We start from the raw sequence: 20523 nt of genomic DNA on the forward strand, positions 1-20523 counted from the left end.
TGAGAGAAATGAAAGAAAAACAAAATGCTTATAAGGATATGTGATGTTCATGGATTTAGGTTTCAATATTCTAAACATGTGCATTCTCTCCAAATTTCTCTATACATTTAATCCAATTCCAACTAAAATGCCAGTGGGTTATTGTTGCGGAAATGGACGAGTTGATCCCCAATAAGTTCAGATGGCAATGTGAGCAGGCAAAAGTATTAATTCAAAAACAAAGCAACAAAAGCCAGGTGTTGACAAGAACGTGAGCCAACAAGGACTGCTGATGGGAGGTGCAAATTGGAACTACCAACCTGGAAAACTGCTTGGTGCTGTGTCCTGACAATCCCATAGGAATGCAAACATGGATGTACAACAGCAAAATTCATCATAGCCTGAAACGGAAAACAACCCACATGTCTATCAGTAGTAGAATGAATAAATAAACTGTGGCATATTCATATAATTAAAAAAATGAGCTACTTCTATACGCAACAACATGAAGAGTCTCACAGACGTGATGTGGAGTAAAAGAGGACAAACAAATACAAAAGAATATATATTGTCTGATTCCATTCACGTGAAACTGAAGGAAAGGTCATGTGCAATGACAGAAGTGCTGATAGCAGTGCATTGGGGTGTGGAGTATAAGTGGGAAGGGAATTGAGTAATTCTGGGGTGCTGGTAATATTCTCTTCTTTAATCTTAAATTGTAAATATGTCATTTATACACTTCTAAGTGATTAAGCATAAAAAACATTTTTTAACATGCAAAAATAATCAGGAAGATTCTGAAGAAGGTAAAATATGGGAAAAATCTAGATCTATAGAATATTACAATGTATTATGGATCTACATTAATTAAAAAGAGATGGTATTAGTAGAGGAATAGATAACAATAAAAACAAAGAGCAGACCTAGAAATGGACCTAAATGGAAAATGGAACTTCTGTATAATGTGTATATAAACAGTTACTTCTAATTTTGGTCAGTGCTAGATTTCAATAAACTGAGTGACTAAATCATGTTAAAATCCTGAGTTTTCCAACAGAAGCAAATCTCCAAAACAATTAATACCATGAGTCTCCATGTAAAATGTATAGGGCAAATTCCCATTATGTCTCAACAACCAACAGAAAAAGAAAAAAACTGACTTACCAAATACTTTTTTTTCCTTTACATGTGAGGAATAGATTAAAGTTGGGGGTGGGAGCAGGGAGGAGGGGTGGGCAGGGATAACTGATTTTGTTGCTATCTGAAAAAAATCAAAAAGTTGATCACACCCTTTACTTTGTATATTGAGTCAGAGAGGTGTTTTGTTAAACTGGTATGGGATTGTAAAGGAATATACATATCATTTTAAGTGATAGAAACCTTACCTCAAACCAAAAAGTGATTTCTTGGTCTTTTTTTTAAGTTTATTTCTTTATTTTTGAGAATGAAAGAGCATGCACAAGTTGGGGAAGGGCAGAGAGAGAGAGAGAGAGAGAGAGAGAGAGAGAGAATCCCACAGGCTCAGCACTGTCAACACAGAGCCTGATGTGAGGGTTGAACTCATAAACCTTGAGATCATGCATCACCTGAGCTGAAATCAAGAGTCGGATGCTTAACGAACTGAGTCACCCAGGCATCCCTTGTTTGTTTGTTTGTTTGTTTGTTTGTTTGTTTGTTTTTTGGGTTGTTTTTTTTTTACCATCAGTACTTCATTATGATGTATGTTCTAGCCAGTAAAATTTGAAAGAGTAAAAGAAACAACATATAGGAACTGGAAAGAAAGAAACAAATTCTCATTGTTTATATGTATATGTTATCTCTGTCTACTTAGAAAACCTTAAAATTGTCTACTTCAGGTACTGAAAATACAGGGAAAAAATCATGTTTAAACTGGCATGTTGCAGAAAATTGGTAATAAATTTTTATCTTTTTGTTTCATTAAACATTGATCTACAAATTAATTTGTCATATCTTTTTTTAAATTTAAGTGCTAGTTGACATATAGTGTAATAATGATTTGAGGAGTAGAATTTAGTGATTCATCACTTGCATATAACACCCAGTGCTCATCCCAACAAATGTCCTCCATAGTGCCCATCACCCATTTAGCCCATTCCCCCACCCAACACCTTTCCAGCCACCCTCAGTTTGTTCTCTGTCTTTAAGAGTCTCTTATGGTTTGACTCCCTCTCTGTTTTTATCTTATTTTTCTTTCTGTTCCCCTATGTTCATCTGTCTTTTTAATTCAAAAGTCCAAGGATAGATTTTGCTTTGGGAGAGGCCGAACACAGATTAAGCAGTGTCATCAGGACATGGCTTCTCTTTCAGAGAGCTATTTCCCCTTAATCACAAGGTGACTAACAGCAGCTCCTGGCCTGCATCCTACTTTCTCACACAGTGAAAAGGTGGGGGTGTTTGTCCCAGCATTTCCTGCCAAGATCTCACTGTACTTCTTTGGCTCTGAATGCACCACACCTATTTCTGCACCAAACATGCTGACTAGAGAAATGTGTTGATTTGAGTGGTTTAGTCCTAAATCATATATTCTATATCTGAGTATGGAAGTGTCAGCATGTGATCTGAGAGTGGGGAAGAAGAGGGATCCCAGGGAAATCGGGGTGTGACCACCAAGAAGAAGCCAAATGGATGCTAGATGGCGAAATGTCCTCTCTACAGTACTTGGGATGGGGACAGGAGAAGAGGCTCTATGAATTTAATCTTGCATGTGCTTATTAATGTTAGAAACTGGATAGCTGCTATGAACTGAATGTTTGCGCCCCCCCCCCCATCCAAATTCATATGTTGAAGTCCTACCCCCTAGTGTGGTGGTATGTACTGGTGGGGCTTGGGGAGCTGATTAGGTCATGAGGGTGGAACCTTCATGAATGAGATTCATGCATGCCCTTACAAGAAGAGACATGAGAGAGATGATCTCTTTTTCTACCATGTGAAGACACAGCAAGCAGGCTGCTATTTGCAAACCAGAGAGAGTTCTCACCAGAACCTAACTGGCTGGCACTTTGATCTTGGACTTTTCAACCTCCAGAACTGTGAGAAATAAATTTCTGTTGTTTTAACCACCCAGTATTGTATTTTGCTATGACAGACTGAGCAAATGAAGACAGTGGCCAAATCTCGGTTTCTGCAAAAGTAAAGATATGATGAAGTAGCAAAGTGCTCCCCATCCCCTTTATTTTCTCCCATGGTTTTAAGTTTTTGGTGGTTATTTGGGTGACAGTGTTTATTAAGATGAGCAGGCCTAGAATGTGAAATGAGTCCTCAGGATAATTGATGATCACTGCCACTGAAGAAAGACCATCTTGTACCACAGGAGCTGTGTCTTTTTTAATCCTTTATTTCTATTACTGGCTTTAAATAATGTTTCTGACAAGATTCTGCTTTTCTTTCTGTCAACTGTCGGTAAGCAGGTATTGGGCATTATTTGTGGGGCCGTAAATACATTACATGAAAAAATAATGAGTCCTTAAAAAGTCAAGAGAAATGCCTCCAGAGACATTTACCTAACACGGTGATTTATGTAGGTCTGAGAATGAAGTTTCAGAAACTTCCAAATGAAAATTCTGGAACATAAGCTAAAGTCTCTTCCAAATATGTGTTTGTTGTAGCCTCTGGACACATTTCCCTTTTACATCTAATGTGGAAGCTGGAGAACGTTTTTCATGTTCAACTTAAATTGTTTAGTTAATGATCTAAGAATAACTCTTGGGAGCATCCTTCTGCATAGCATGTTATTACTCCATTCCTTTGACTGAATTTGATGTATCTATTGTGTTCTCATTGCATAAACTGATCCCTGGGATTAATCATTTTCTTTTTACCAGCTAGAAATTGTAGACATTTAATGGATATACCTACATCAGTCAATTTAATGAGTCTCATTGTCTCGGGTTTGAAATATACTGATCATCCTGATATTGAAATATAACTGACATTCATTCTTATTCCAAGTTTTCAAGTTTTCCAAGTTTGTCCCTCCTGCCTACCTGAGGAAGGCAATCTAGCTAAAACTTTTTTTGAACAGTTTTCAGGGCCTAGGAACTCAAGTGCATCTACTGAGTAATGTCAGAAGCAGCCACACCATCCTTGCAACCTTTCCTAAAGTACACCTTAAGCAGTCACTGAGTTTCAGTTTTAGAGCAAGGAATAGTCTTTCATCCTTGTAGGAACTGTTCTATGAAGGATCATGATGGTTAATATACCCAGGTATATCTCTGGCTGCCTTGTAGCTGGAAAGGAAGATGGGATGTTGACATGGCTGCCACATCTGTCCCTGGGTAGAGAGCCAGGGTAGAGTTAGAGGGCCTGACAGGGTAGTCAGGGGGCCTGCACCCACCCCTCCAGAAGCTGCACACACAGATAAAAGAGAACCATCCACTCACCAAAACAGTCACAAGATATTAAGTGGATTCAAACCTGAGTCATAATTAATGGTTTTTGGTTTCTGTTTTGTTTTCAGCTGTTTGAATTTATGAACTTCCTGGCTGAGAATGTCATCTTCTGTTACATGGGCCTGGCGCTGTTCACGTTCCAGAATCATATCTTTAATGCTCTTTTTATACTCGGAGCCTTTGTATCCTTTGAAATACAGAACATGGAGTGATGAGGGAAAAGAATAAACTACTTACTTTTACTCATTCTGTTAAATTGTTAAAGTAATTTCCTCAAGTTTACTGCAAGCCTCAAATTTCTGGCAGATACGTAATTTCTAGTTAGGAGAGAAAAGATGCTAAGAAATTCAGACCTTTATTAAGTGCTTATGGTTCAAGATAAGAAGTTTGGAAAATACTGAGAGAAATAAACGAGGAAAACTAAAGGAGAATAGAATACTCAAAAATAAATATTCAAAAGATACTTATTTTCTGAATATTCAGAGTATGTTTTTAAATTATAAATCATTTACATAAAAATATGTCAATCCACTCTTTACAGAGAAATATACTTAATCTGCAGTAGAATGTGTCAGAATATAGCCAAGATTACTAAGCTTTAGAAATATTTTCATTAGAAGATGGTAAAATCTTTTCTCCAGCAAAGACTTTGAAAATAGGATACACAGAGTAAAAATCAGATGAAATTGGCATTATGGATGTGCTTTCAATGTCTTAATCATTGTGTACATGTAAGTCTATTTTAATAAGATAGCCCTTTCCTATAAGTAAAATAACATAAAATGTAGGCCTTACTTTTAATGCAGAGGACTTTGGGAGCTCTAGGCCTGGGGTAATAAGCATTCCCCAGTAGGAATGGATGTCTGTCTGAAAGGATAGTGAGGTGCTGGGGATGTCTCCAAGGACAGTCAGCAACTGTTGTCCTTCTTTCCACTTAGGAACTAGGCAGATGTCCTATCAGATCACAGGCAGGTGATCTTGACAGCCAGGAGAGCTGACCGCACTTCTGTAAGCCCTGCTCCAGCTAAGCACCTGCGTTTGCCTCTTGTCCTCTTTTCACTGAACATTCAGCTGAACTCTCCAATCTCATCCAACCCTACATCGTAGACGGTAGCTCCCTCTTCCCAAATAACTGCATCCTATTTAAGGACAAACTGGGATAGACAGACTATCAGGGCAGGAGTCCTGGGTGACAAAAGGGGAGAGATGACTCCCATCAATATTTTCCTAGATTTTAACCTACAAAGCTTGGACTTCAGCACAATACCTCCTAAAGCAGCAGCTGTATTATACATCTAGACAAGCAATTCCTCTTAAAGTCAAATCAACTAAAAGAAAAACGGAAGTGAAGCTTGCTAGATACAGGGAGTATAAACTGATGGAAAGTAAGATGGCAATCATGAGCAGAAGTACATTTATCCTTTCTAAAGTGCTGCTTGAGAAGATAATGCCACAGCCTCTGAACGGTCTCTGCCTCACATTTGGTGGCAGAGTTGAGCAAAGAGTCAGTCATCAGCAACATAAATGTGATGAGAAAATTTCCAGTGACTGAAATGGTATGGGGCTAACAATTCTAAACCAAGTAGATATTCAAAGAAAAGCAGAGTTCTCTATTATTTCTGGAAAGGAGTTGACATTTAAAGATGAGTTTTGGCAGCAAGTTGGACAAACACGTATTGACATATTTGTCCCTGTTTTCTGGGTCATAAAGTAGAGAAGCTTAAGAACGTAACAGTGACAGCTCAAGAACTGGCACCCTCAATTGTAGCATTTTCCTCAATGTTTTTCCGTGCTTATCTATAGCTGGCAATTTTTCTGGCCAGAGCCTGCAACATATACCCCCTCTCCTTCCTCCTGAATCTGGGCCGAAAACAGAAGATCCCCTGGAATTTTCAGCACATGATGATGTTTTCAGGTATGTGAACTGTTGTGTGTTAGCACTACTGTTTTCTCATACTTTTGCAGCACCTGGAAAGCAGGAGACGTAGAGACCTCCTGATTCTCTTACCCCCATGGCATCTACTATTCTTTACCCCATCATTACCTAGTGCCATGCTGGTACTCCATGAGCAACAGGGGGATTTCTCTTTCCAGAAGGAAAATAAAACTGAAGTATCTGCCAGAAACTGGCCTAGAATGGGTATTAGACATTCCCCTAACTTATTTCAGATCAATTTTCATATCAGAGAATTTGCATAGTCATTTCACAAATTGCATACTTGAAGGTAAACAGTATGTAAATGGTGCCACATTTGTCCAGTGTTAAGACTTCTCCTTAGAGGGTCGCTGGGTGGCTCAGTAGGTTAAGTGTCTGACTTCGGCTCAGGTCATGATCTCATAGTTCGTGCCTTCAAGCTCCTCATTTGGCTCTGTGCTGACAGCTCAGAGCCTGGCACCTGCTTTGGATTCTGTGTCTCCCTGTGTCTCTTTCCCTCCCCTGCTCTCTTGCTCTCTCTCTCTCTCTCTCAAAAATAAACATTAAAAAAAAAAAAAGACTTCTCCTTAAAATCCCTGTTCCTTACCTATGCAAAACTCCAGGAACTTCCCATAGTTAATACACAAGTAACTCATATCTAAGTATGTTCAGTTATTAGTTGAGAAAACAGGTATTAATTGTGCACTTACCTATTGCCCAGAGCAGTTCTAAACACGGGTGTATTAACTGACAAGCTCTCTGCTCTCAAAAAGCTATGTTCTACTTATTTAAACCATACCTGAAAGTACCTTATTCCAAAAGAAAATAAACCAAATGAATTTTCTGACCCTGAACTACTCTGGGAATGGTGATTTCTTTCTGTTCAATCAATTTTCCTACCAGCAGTCTTTCCTTATTCAGAAAGCTTTTTCCTTACATGCCTTCTATGTATGAATACACTTACATTACCCTCAGAGGCAGTTCGTGGGAATATATGTGAGAGTATAATAAACACTCTCAGAATAGAGCAAACAAATAGAATTTGGGGCATACAAGGGGATATGGAAAAACTGAGGGAAACTATCATTTATTGAATATCTACTATCTGCCGCTCACTATAGATCAGTTCTATGAAGTATATATTAAACCACTTTGTAGATGGAGAAACTGAAGTTCAGAACCTCACACAGGTTGTGTAACTTGGCCAAGGAACAAAGCATTCCTAAATCCAGGTCTGTGAGACTCCACTTTGAACCCACCCAAGTGTCTCAAAATCCACATTTTCAGAAGTAGTACTAGGAATAAAAGGCTTGTTTCACCTTCAGTTCCCTTGTAGCCTGTTCCACACAGTAAGGGGTGGGTAGTTCCCAGGTTGAGAAGGAGTTATTTAATCAAGTATGGAAAAAAAATGAAGACCCAGAGTTTAAAATTGCCCTTGTGTGGGCCTCTGACCATGCTTCGCTCCATTTCCAGATATGCCAAAGTGAAAGAGTCATAAAGAGAATAAGTTCAACTGACAGGTGATCTTTGACTTAGAACAGCAATGAACTTTGGAAATGAGTTGACTTCTATTATGGGTAAACAAAGGCAAGTTTGATCATTTGTAAATAGGAAGTCAGCACTGAGCTGCACTTTTGCAACCCAATTCTGGAGCTGGAAAGCACTTTTCCTTCCTTCCCATCAAAACATCCGTAGTTTTACTCCAGAGAATAACTACTTTGGCTTATTTTTAAAACTCAAGTATTATATTTTAAACAATGCTTTATTTTACAAAGATCACTTCTGAGAAAGGTGTGAGGTTTGGGATAGCCATGTCAGGGTGTGAAGCACCTGCCCAAATGGCCACCTGGCTTGATGATTCCTCCAGGGTTTGGTACCTTCTGTGTTTGCTTAGCTTTAGGAGTAAAGCTGTGCTAAAAACTGAGGCCAGCAGTATGTATGACCCAGAGATGTGGGTAGGCCCAGAATTTTTTTTAAAACTCTTTTGTTTTAATTTTTTTAATGCTTATTTTTGAGAGAGAGATAGATACCCTGAAAGAGCATGAGCAGGGGAGGGGCAGAGAGAGAGGGAGACACAGAATCCAAAGCAAACTCCAGGCTCTGTTCTGTCAGCACAGAGCCTGATGCAGGGCTTGAACCCATGGACCTTGAGATCATGACCTAAGCCAAAGTCGGACACTTAACCGACTGAACCACCCAGGCCCTCCTAGGAGGCCCAGAATTTGATGGTATCTTTATGATATTCTAAGGCCAGGAGTCAGCAAACTATGACCTTTGAACCAAAGCTAGCCCACACCAATTTTGTAAATAAAGTTGAAACACAGCTACACTTTTTTGTTTATATACTGTCTTGTCTGTTTTTGCATTATAAAGGCAGAGTTGACTTGTTGCCACAGAAACCGCATGGCCCACAAAACATAAAATATTTACTATCTGGCCTTGTTCTAAAGCATCTTCACCCTCTAGGGGGACAACAATAACCCCCATGACATAAAGGGAGTTGATATTATTAGTTTAATTCAGGAGAATGCCAATCAGCTAGTTCCAATTATCAAAAAGACTATCATGCCAAATTTTTAGGACACTTACTGTACATGATTATAATCCAGAGACTGACACCCATTGTCTTCCACACTGAGCATCTGTGTCATCTGCTGGGCATCAGTCACTCACTGTTAGCAGTTCAGCAGCTTGACCTCAAAGTCAAAGTGGGCTTCTTTTTATAAATTTGACTAGATTTTTGTTTTGTATGCTGTTCACATTGAAGTGAATCTGAACAACAAAGAGATTGGGTTACTTATTCTATTTTTAATGCCATTTTAATTACAAGTTAATAATATTGATGATATTCCCAATATGATGGGAAAAACATTGGATTTTCCACTAAAAAGCTATCTTCCTAGCTTTAAAATGAAGAAATTGCAATGTTATATGGTTACATAATGGAATCATAGATATTCAACTCAAAAGTCACTGTAAGGGTGCCTGGATGGCTTAGTAGGTCTGACTTTGATTCAGGTCGTGACCTCACAAGTTTGTGAGTTCGAGCCTCACATTGGGCTCTCTGCTCTCAGTGCATAACTCGCTTCGGATCCTCTGACTCCATCTTTCTCCACCCCTCCCCCACTCATGTGCTGTCTTTCTCTCTCTTCTCTCACTCTCTTTCTCTCTCAAAAATAAATACAAACATTTTTTAAAAAGTCACTCTAACCTTTCTAAGACCTTTTAGGAGCAATGAGTTGAGACTCAGATATAGACCAAGGTAGGATAGGCATTATTAGTCTCTTGCAGATTAAAAAGAGAGAGAGACAGAGTGAGTGAGACATAGAGAGATTGGTTATCTTGCCCACAATCTCACAACCAATTAGAGATGAAAATGAGACTTGAACCCAAGCCTCTTGACTTCAAATTTAGAGCCTTCTCACCCGCATGACACTACTTCAGATTTACCCTCAAGTTCAAGAGAATTAAAACCAGGCCCTTCCTAACATAGGCCAATCCCAACATGTCTAACATGTCTCTCATGCAAACCCAGTCATTGACCATTTTACAACAAATCAAACATTTGGGTGACACCCTTCCCAACCATCAGTTCAAGTTGTACACTGTGCCTACTGACCCCCATTGGAGTGTAGGAAGCATCAGGTGAGTTCACCATGTGCAGGGCAGTATTTGTCTTCAGAAAAGAATGTTCCAGACTCAGCTTTGATTTTCTGTGTGAATTTTGACATGTTCTGCCTTCACTCAGGATCTAACATTTTAAATATATTTGCCAGGAAATAAATAATTTAAGAGGTCAACTTAAGGTAACATAAGCCAGAGGAGGAGGTAAAGAAGCAGATCATGTAACACACTGTCTAGCATTTTGGGGGCATATGACAACAACACCCAGAAACCAGAAGAAAAAGCCAGTCCCTTTAAAGAATATTTGCTTTAGGGGAACCTGGATGGCTCAGTCAGTTAAGCATCTGACTCTTGATTTCAGCTCAGATCATGATCTCAAGGTTTGTGAGACTGAGCCCCACATCAGGCTCTGCACACTGATTGTGGAGCCTGCTTGGGAATCTCTCACTCCCTCTCTCTCTTGCCCTCCCCTGCTCTCTCTCTCTCTCTCTCTCAAAAAATAAAATAATAAAAAAATTTAAAAATATTTGCTTTATAATATAGCCTAATGTCCTTAACTATGCCTAGAGTAGTTTGAGTTACCCAATAAGAAGTATGGCTTTAGTAGCCCTCTGGCAGAATCCAGTTGTCCATACTCCAAAAATACATTTATTTGGAGCCTTTCTTTACATAGTTCAAAACATTTTTCAGAGTCCTGTAGAGATTGTAAACAATGACCCTTTATCTAAAATGGGGTGTGGATTTATTTACACATTTACTCATTCACAGTCTCCAACTATTCATTCAGCAGACATTCAATGACACATTCTTGGGTAGGTATTTAGGAACAAACACAGAGATATGGACCCTGCCCTTAAGAGACTTGCAGCCTAGAGAGAGCTTGGCTTTGTGTGGACTAAATTTGGTTCACTAAGACAGTGCACCTCAGGTGGTTCAAAACTCAGTCAAGGGGCACCTGGGTGGCTCAGTCAATTAAGTATCCGACTCTTGATTTTGCCTCAGGTAATGATCTCGCAGTTTGTGAGTTCAAGTCCCATATCGAGCTCTGTGCTGACGGCGCAGAGCCTGCTTGGGATTCTCTCTCTCTCTACTCTCTCTCTCTCTCTCTCTGTCCCTACCCCTGCTCATGCTCTCTCTCTCTCCAAATAAATAAATAAACTTAAAATATATTCAAAACCCAGTCAGATCAGAACAAGAACTTTGTCTTAATTGATTACACCTATCATCTAATAAATCTCTTCTATCATCTTTACCCTCACCTTATGCATACCCTTTTGGCACTGGGCAGGAGGATAGCTGGCAATGCCTGCCTAACAGAAGTGGATTCACTTGTAAAGCCAAGGAAGCTTATGCCTCAGGCTTCCTCATTCACACGGGCCCCTTCCAAGATCCTGGAGGGGCCCTGGAAGTGTATCTGATGGTATATAAAGTTGGTAAAAGATTTTTTTTTTGTATTATTTTTCTTAAAGAGGGTGCCCCAGATATATAAATTTCCCCTGGAGGTGAAAGTTTACAAAGGGATCCCACTATTTATCACCCATCTCCTGGCAGTGAGTGGGGCCTGCAGTGAGCATTGAAACAAGGGCTTGGTGCCGAGTAGATTGCAGTGTTTTTGAGTAAAGCTCACATTGTTCATGGGTGACAGTGCTACTGCCGTCTCCACCCCAGCCTCCACCTTTTGCCACTACAGCCAGTGAAACTGAGTGAAACAACTGTCAGAACCCAGATTGAATTCCTCACCTGGCACAGACTAGTAATCTACACACACAAAGACTTGGAACCTGAAAATGAGGAATAGCCTCAAGTTCAGTAGTGGTCTCTCTGCCTTGGAAAGCTTTCAGTGATGCAGATTCTCTTTCTGGTAGCTAGGTTGCAGTTTAGAGTCAAATGGAGGAAATTTACCCTGAGACATTTTTAAGGCCTTCTTTAAATTCAAGGCCAGGAGTTCGGAACTGCTTTGGTGTATCGTGTGACACCCAGCACAAAGGGCTTAAGAGGAACACTAAGCTCTCCTGAAACTGTTGCTGGTGCCCTGGAGCACAGCCCTAGTTAATGCCAGGAGTGAGCTGCCCCGCCCCAGCTCTCAGTTCCCTTGAAACCAAAGAGGCAGAGTACTGTGGTTTAAATTAAAGGAGGAGATGTGCTTCGCACAAATTAGCTTTCCTATTGATGTGGTGCATATTACAAAGATCAGGCCTCTTGTTTTAATTCAAATCCATGTGCTACAATTTTTATTTAATTTAAAACTAAATAAGAGCCGGGAGTTGCTGGAAGGAGGGGAAATGCCAAGCCCAAGTGAGCCCTGGCAGCCCTCCTGAAACCACTGACTTGGAGACTGTGGCCTGCTGGGCTGCAGAGCCTCTGTGCAGAGCCGCTGTGCTCGTCTGAATGGGAGGAAGGCCTGGAAGTGCCTGAGCAGGGTGAAGGAGCCTGACAACAGGTCAGAGAACATGCTTCTCGTTTGTCCATTTCTGCTCCTCTTGGGAGAGACGTTGGAACCCTGATGTGCGTTACTGCATAAACTAGGAAGAATTTTAAGCAGGACAGTGTGGCCAGAGTGTACCGATATAATATAAAACCTCTTCCATAAGCTCATACTGCCATGAAGACAGCAGCACTAGCGTCCCCAGGCTCTGCTGCTTAATGTTGTTGTTGCTCATTTGGTTGTCCACCAGCACTCTTTATTAGCCTCCGAATGGCTGCCGGCATCAAAGGATTATGAGAAAGTCATGGAAGAAAAACTTAAATTAAGAAAATTTTTCCATTAGCATTCATCTTTCCGCCTCAATGGTAAAAAGACCGCCACTGTTATTCAAGTGTTAGGGAACACTATGGCCAGCAGCTCACAGAACAGCAGTATTCTACAGAAGGACAACTTAAGAACCACTGGCGAGGTGGAGAAGACCACCTTTCCCCATGTCGTTTTGGTGAACCATTAGTCATGCCATGGTCAGAGCCAATTTGAGACTGACTCAGAAGTGGCCTTACCCAGCTGACATATCAACTGCAGCCAGGAAGAAAACAAGAGGAATTCATGAAAGTAAAGAGCAAAAGTCATTGTCTCAGCAATGCTTAGGAACAAGAATCTGTGTCTGTTACTACCCGAGCTAATGGAACTCCATTAAGCTACCAGGACTGCCTCACGACAATTAACAGCCACCGTGTAAAGGGACACTCCCATGTTCTTGATCCTTGATAACCAAAAGTGCACTCCTCAGACCAGCGTTAACATCACTAGAGAGTTCCTTAGAAATACTGAGGCCAAACCTGCCTTCTAATAAGATCTCCAGGTAGGTCATGTGCATGTGAAAGTTTGAGTAGCACATCCCAGAACATAATCACAATTCATGGTTTTCTGTTCTGAACCTCTTTCTTCAATCTATTCCTTCTACCTTATTCTGTTTTGCCTTAGACCCTCCTAGATGCCAGTCTTCTCGTTCTTCCTTTTGCCGTCTGATCAGCATTAACAATGTTTACCCAGTTACTGAGTTTCTTCCACTTCCTTGAGCTTGCTGAAGTCTTTCCCCCTACTCACTCAGGCTTTCCCTCTGCTCAAAACCCTTGCCATACCCATGCACCTTCACTCTTTTATTCAACTAATTTCTTTTTTTCTTCAGATCTTGACTTAGACGTCACTTGCTATAGGAAGCCTCGATAACTCCATCTGGGTTGGTCCCTCTCATCTGTTTCCAGAGCACCCAATACTTCTCCTCTCCTGGTACCCTTCACATTCTATCATGAATTTTTGCTTGCCTGTTTGCAGTCCCTTCTATGCTAGAAGGTTTATAAACCCACATCAGCACTCAGCACATTAGATGAAATGGAGTACCCCTCCACAAATAATTGGTAGATAAATAAGCAAATAAATGAACAACCTACAACATGTTCTACCCAACTAAAATTGTACATTACACTAAAATGACCACTTAAGGACTATCCATTCCTGTTCTGTCAGCCCTAGGAACTCCTAATTCCAGAATTGGTCCATAGGAACCTCTCAGACCAAGCTTACCTGGTTCCACAGGTAGGAGCCAAGCAACGAGATCAACAACTAAAACGTTTCATTTTTTAAATGAAAGAAAATACTTTCACCCTTCACTGAGTGTTGATAACAGTAAACATTGTTAATACTTCACAAAAGTACCGTTTGGATCTGAGAGTATTTTTCAAATCTTTGCCTGCTTTATGTTGGAGGGATGTGTTTGTTTTTCCATTAAAAAACTTAGATCTTTCAGGACACCTGGGTGGCTCAGCTAGTTGAAAGTTGGACTTTGGCTCACGTCATGATCTTGCAGTTCATGAGTTCAAGTCCCACATCAGGCTCTGTGCCGACAGCTCGGAGCCTGGAGCCCACTTCTGATTCTGTGTCTCCCTCTCTCTCTGTCCCTCCCCCGCTCATGCTCTATCTCTTTCTCAAAAATAAACATTTTTTAAAGAGAATTGTTTTAAATGAAAAATAAAATAAAATAAGATCTCATTAAAAACCCTGAGACTTACATGAGCCAGGTGATTTGAATCAAGATCAGGCTGACTCTAACTTCAGCTTGGGAAAAGATTTCTTTAAATGCATATACAAGGATTATTTGAGAGTCTGAGCCATCTAAGCAACAGGCTCTTTCTTACCTTGCCTCTTCCCTTCTTCATAATTCCAGAGAGACAGACTGGATGTGGTCAAGCATTCCTTGCCAGGCCTACCTCTTTGCAGTCCCCTCACTCAGAGTCGTGTTCTCTCACCGTCCCATGCTATATATCTTTCCTTCCCTGGCCATTTCTTGTGCAATTAATTAGGCCACTATTTCTCCCTTACCAGTGTATGGAATTAACTATCTGCAGCATAGGCTCATAACTTTTTCTTCATTAGAGGAGATGAACTTCCACTGAGCCCTCATCTCTCACTGTGGCCTGGGGTAGGCATTAGTGAGCAAAGTAGACAACTGACATAGGTCTTCTGAGGTCTTCAAATGGGACAGAATTAACCAGCTTATGCAGGAAATGAGACATGAAAAGTGTTTTAACCAGTGTATCAAGCAGTCACAGAAAAAGTCACCTTGAATAAGAAATAACCATGAGCACCATTGCTGTGACAGAGTAGACAGATATAGTAGGCCCATATGAATTTCAGATGTCATTAAATCCTCATAGCTTCAAAGGCTGAGAAGCGTTTATTTTGGTTATGATAAATTCAGAACATCTGAGAACTAGTTTAGACCTGTGGCCAGCCCCATAGAGTTGTTTTCTCCTATTATTAGGTCAAAACGTTATCATTCTTCACTTAGCTCCAAAATAAATTTATAATAAAAATTACCAGCTCTTGAATTTTAAGCAACAAATTAGATTCTGCCATTTGGCACACCACAATATTTTCTGAATATAAACTGCTGTTTTGGTGAAGTGCACTGAGCTCAGGCTTTCAAGCAGGCTCAGCCACACAGAGCTATATGATTAACCCTCTCCAAATTTCGGCTCCTTTGGCTGTAAAATAGGATAATAATACTTACCTTAGATGTTCAATGTTGAAAATAGAACTAGAAAATATATTTAAAATGCCTGGCATGGAACTGCCACCTAGGAAATACTCAACGGGTGGGAGTTTCTATCACTTTCTTTAACTACCACAGATGAGACAGCCATTAGTGCTTTACAGAGACATGATTCATATAAACTCACAACTGCTCTCTGGAAAACCTCCTATCAGAGACTGAGGTTTTCATTCCAGAAAATAGGCTTGACTATCATATCGCTGCCAAAGATACCATCTCAGGCCAGTGTGAAGTGTTAGTGACACACTCATGGAAGACAAGGACTCCTCTTTCCTTCCTTCCCTTCATTTAAGGACAGTTGTTGACATTCTGCCTTTCTTTCTAGCAGTGACTCACTCCTGGCACTAAATACATAAGTCAAAATGCTATAACTCCATGTACCAGTTTTTATGAGAAAAATGTGGTGTAGCCCACTCTGGGACAAACTGACCCATGCATAATGTCACAGTCTACTTAGACATTTATTGAGTGTGCGAAAGAGGCAAGATCTTGTAGGTAACCCAATCATCCTATCTAGTGAGAGAGTGCAGCCAACAGGAGCATGCCAGCCCCTGAAAGCCACTGAGTGATGAAAGGAGACAATCCAGAGTGCCTGTCACCTTTCCCTGTTTCAAGGATAAGATTCTAGGATACAGAAAAAGAAATAATTTTATCATTTAATTCAGGAAATTTCTGTGTACGTTTCAGTTTTTCAGGATGTCCAGAATTCAGAAATATCACAAATATCTGATAATTTTAACCAAATTAACCTGTCCATTGAGGCAAACAAATAATCTACTTTATTTTCCCCCATTTTCTGCCTGAATTTGCTTACTAACTGCTTGCTTGTTTGGTTATAATGTAGGCATAACCTTAGAAAACTATCAACACACATGAACTGAGTTCAAAAAGTATGTCTGTCTGTGGCAAGCACCAATCCCTCTAATTCTGCCCTCAGGTTCTATGGATAGAGTTTGAAAGAAGTCACTAAAGATTGACTCAAGTTATATGCACAAATGAGAAAGAAGCAGTTACTTTCAAAAATGCCGGTGCTAAATGTCCAGAGAGCCATTAAGTAATTTAGGAATTTTTAGCGTTAGCTCTGATATATTAGGATTCAAATGCTATTTGAGCAACCAAGTCTTTCACAGATAGACCAAACCTCTGTGACTAGGGCTGGGTCTCAGGCCCACTGCCCAGTCTTCTCTGCTTTTGCCTAGAAATCTTCCTTCCTAAAGCACCAGGAACTACTTTAGAAACCCATGGTTCCACACGAGGAAAGAAACAGACACAAAGGCAGGTGCCCTGCCTGTGAATGACAGCCTTGCCCTCCCTTTATAGGATCCTCATCCCACTCACCACCCACTTCCCTTAGCGTCTGAAAAGTGTCACTGGACTTTCCTGAAGCTGTTTTTTAAATTCCACAAGTAAACGTGAAAGTATGCATGTTAACAAGTATTTTTAAATGCATGCCATTCAGGAGGATTGTGTGCTATCCTTCCTCAACAGATTTCTTCCTTCTGATTGTTTTCAATTGTTTTTTTTTCCTGGCAGGAAGCTAATTTTGGCTGCAAAAGGAAATGGGGGTTTTGACAGGAGAGTCTAAAATGGGTCATTCTGGATTAGGGGAGACTGATGCTGAGAATAGGAGAAAGAGAAAGAAAGAGAAAATAAGAAGTCGTGCAGAAAGAGTAGGGGAGGAGGAGCAAAAGGGAAAATAGCTATTTTAAAATGTTACCTCAGATTGATCTTCTGCTTAGGAGAGGGGAAGAAAATTTTCTTTTTTGCATTTTTCCTTAAAACTCAAATTTAAGATAACCATGATTCTTTTATCTTTGTTGTGAGTTAAATATTCAAAAGGGGGGATGAAACAGATTGATAACCAGCCAAATATTTATTATGTAACCTTGGCCACTCCTAGCCTCTATTTTCTCACCAGTTGAAAAAGTATTCTGTGATGCTACAGGGACATGTAGGAGAAAGAGAGAGTTAAGGTAGAGAGCTTTAGGATAAGCTAAGCTGCTGGAATTCAGAGACTCTCAAAATTCACTGGTTGAACCATAGTAGTAAATCCTCTCTGGTTCGTGTTACAGGCCAGGGTTGATATTGACATGGAAGCAGGGAAAATGATGCCTCTCCTCTAGATGGTGACTCAAACATCACCAGGCTCTTTCCACATTGTAGCATCATAATTCCCTAAGTCAAGAATTCTAAAAGTGTGGTCCCTGGACCAGCAGTATCAACACCACCTAGGAACTTATTTGAAATATACATTCTTGGGCCCCACCATAGACCCACGGAATTAGATACTCTGGGGCTGAATGTCAGCAATCTGAGGTTGAACAAGTCTTCCAGGTGATTCTGATGTAGCTAAAGTGTGGGAATCACTGCTACAGGGACTCCCTGTGATTTATAACTGGCCAATGGAAGAGGAAAGAGAGACTGGAGTAGGAACATCCACTTCATAGAAGCCTTGGCCCGGTAGTGACATCTGTCACTTTTGCTCTTGTTTCACTGTAAGAACCTTCCATCTGTCTATACCTAGCTGCAAGAGATGCTAGGAAATGTGGTTTATGCAGTTACAGTAGCATACCATGAATGATAAGAATAGGTTAAATAGCCATCTTTGCCAAAATAGCCTTCCACAGTAGGAACACTATCACCATTTATAACATTGCTCCTATGGGAAAAAGCAATCCAGTGTCTACACTAGGATTTCTCAACCCCAGCAAACTATTGACATTTGGGGCCAGATCATTCTTTTCTGTGGGGGCTGTCTTGTACATTATAGGATGTTAAGCAGAGACCCCTGGTCTCTACCTACAAGATTAACAGTAGTGTCCTCTGCCCCCTAGTTGTAGACAATCACAAATGTCTCCAGACATTGCCAAATATTCCCTGAGGGGACAAAAATCACCGAAGTTGAGAACCACTTGTTTGAACAGAAAACTTATAAGTTGACTTTTGAAATGCAACCTGGCCATAAGTTGGGTACTACTTACCAAATATTGGCTTTCTTCTGATCTGTTAGCCTTTCTTTTGAAACTCTGTTGAAGATTTCAGCTAGTGGCAAGGATTATTCCACAGTTTACTACCACATCCACCTTACTTACATAAAAATAAACTTCCAAAGCCAGAGGCATCTATGCATGTTGACTCAGAGCCAGAGCTAATCCTATTTACAGTACCCTTCCTGGCTGCTCAAGGCATCCAAAAACAAACTTCATTTTATGCAAAAATATACCAAAGTTATGTTGCATTCCTTCTCAGTGACCTTAAGTTTAAATGATTCAAGTTCAGGAAGAGAGATGAAGGAAAGAAAGTTCTGCTTGTCTAATACAGATTTAGTTTAAAAAAAAAACTCCATTTATTTTGAATTCAGTGGAAGGCTTTTCCACTGAAACAATCTGTTGGTATCGCTTCCATGTGATAAAATGATGTTGAACTGAAAATGGAACTGTGTAGCAAGGTTGTACTATCCTGGAAAATGTATTTTGAAACCAGACTGACATTTTTGCTGAAAGTGGTTACTTACCCTTTGCAAGGTCATGGGACTTCCACAAGGGTAAAAGCAATACATAATTCAATTGTAGGTCCACTGTAGGGTTTGATTTATCAGATTAATGAGAAGAAAGTGTAAAATCTTTGAAATCAACCCCCTAACAGTACTCTAAATGAAAGGAAAAAAAGGATCGCAATTGATTATATCCCAAATGGAAAGAAAATCAGCAAAATAACTCATCTTAGAGATCTTTCTTTTAAGGGATGGGTCACTTTCTGTGTCCATCTACTGCTCATTTTCTTTTGGGTTCCAGCATGTTCCAAATGCAAATATGACCTTTCCCTCCTCCATTCATTCATAGATTCATCCAGTAGCACTAGATATGCTTTCACCATGCTTGCTTTCTTGTGAAGGGACATGGATCTTAAAGATTGAAAAATAAGCATGATAATTTATTTCAGATGTTGGTAAGTGCAATAAAAGACAGGCAAAGAAGACCTGGGTGAAACTGGAGGATACTTGGATGGCATGGTCAGAGCAGCCTTTCTGAGGACTGAGATGAGGAAGAACAGCCAAGGGGCAGTCTGGGAGGAGGTGGAGGCAGGAGGAGCAGCAAGTACAAAGGCCTTGAGGCAAGAACAGACTTGGTTTAAAATAAACTGTATCTTCCTACACTTTTCAAGCTCCAAACTTCCCTCCCATCTTCCCACTCTCCCCAGTAAAAAGACTAACCTCTCCTTTGAACTCCAGACTCTTAGATCCAACTACCCACTCAATCTCTTCATTTGGATGACCAACAGGCATCTTGAATTTCAAATAGCCAGATCAGTATCCTTGATATCCCTCCTACACCAACATGCATTTCCCACAGTTTTCCCCAATTCTTCTAGTGGCTCAGGCCTTAAGTTCTTGGAGTTCTGTCTTCTTCTCATACCCTTCATCCAACCCATCAGCAAATATTGTCAACCTTTGAATTAGTCAGGCATCTGCCATGCTTCCACTCTAGTCTGATTCTCTTTCATTTCTTACCCAGACTAATGCAGCAGCCTCCTGACTGACCTCCTACCTCCAGTCTTGATATCAGGTTTTTTTTTAATGTTTATTTATTTGGGGGAAACAGAGAGACAGAGTGCAAGCAGTGCAGGGGCAGAGAGAGAGGGAGACACAGAATCTGAATCAGGCTCCAGGCTCCAAGCTGTCAGCACAGAGCCCGATACGGGACTTGAACCCACAAAGTGCAGGATCATGACCTGGGGCGAAGTCGAACGCTCAACCAACTGAGCCACCCAGGTGCCCCAATATCAGTTTTTGATAGCAGGGCCAGAGTGATGCTTTTAAGTAGAATAGATCATATCATTACCCTGCCATAAACCTTCCTGAAATTTTCCATCTCAAAAAAAAAAAAAAAAAAATTCAGTCAGTGTGCCTGGGTGTCGCAGTCAGTTAAGTGTCAGACTTTTGACTTCAGCCCATGTCATGATCTTGCAGTTTGTGGAATCCATCCCTGCAATTGGTATCTGCTCTGGCAGCACAGAGCTTGCTTGGGATTCTCTCTCTCCCTTACTCTCTCTGCCC

The 20523-nt window shown here is 40.4% G+C and overlaps 1 protein-coding gene across 3 annotated transcripts in view; it reads left to right on the forward strand.

The window, feature by feature from the left end:
• SLC9A9 (solute carrier family 9 member A9) overlaps window positions 1–20523 on the forward strand; it is a 581314-nt gene that overhangs the window by 349655 nt on the left and 211136 nt on the right. For all 3 annotated transcript variants that reach the window (XM_078432268.2, XM_078432267.2, XM_078432269.2), the window contains 2 exons: window positions 4457–4570; window positions 6192–6303. In XM_078432268.2, coding sequence (XP_078288394.1) covers window positions 4457–4570; window positions 6192–6303 — 226 coding nt within the window. The remainder of the gene's footprint in view (window positions 1–4456; window positions 4571–6191; window positions 6304–20523) is intronic.

This window comes from Panthera onca, chromosome C2, assembly GCF_046562875.1.
Source record: "Panthera onca isolate mPanOnc1 chromosome C2, mPanOnc1 haplotype 2, whole genome shotgun sequence".
NCBI classification, from domain to species: domain Eukaryota; kingdom Metazoa; phylum Chordata; class Mammalia; order Carnivora; family Felidae; genus Panthera; species Panthera onca.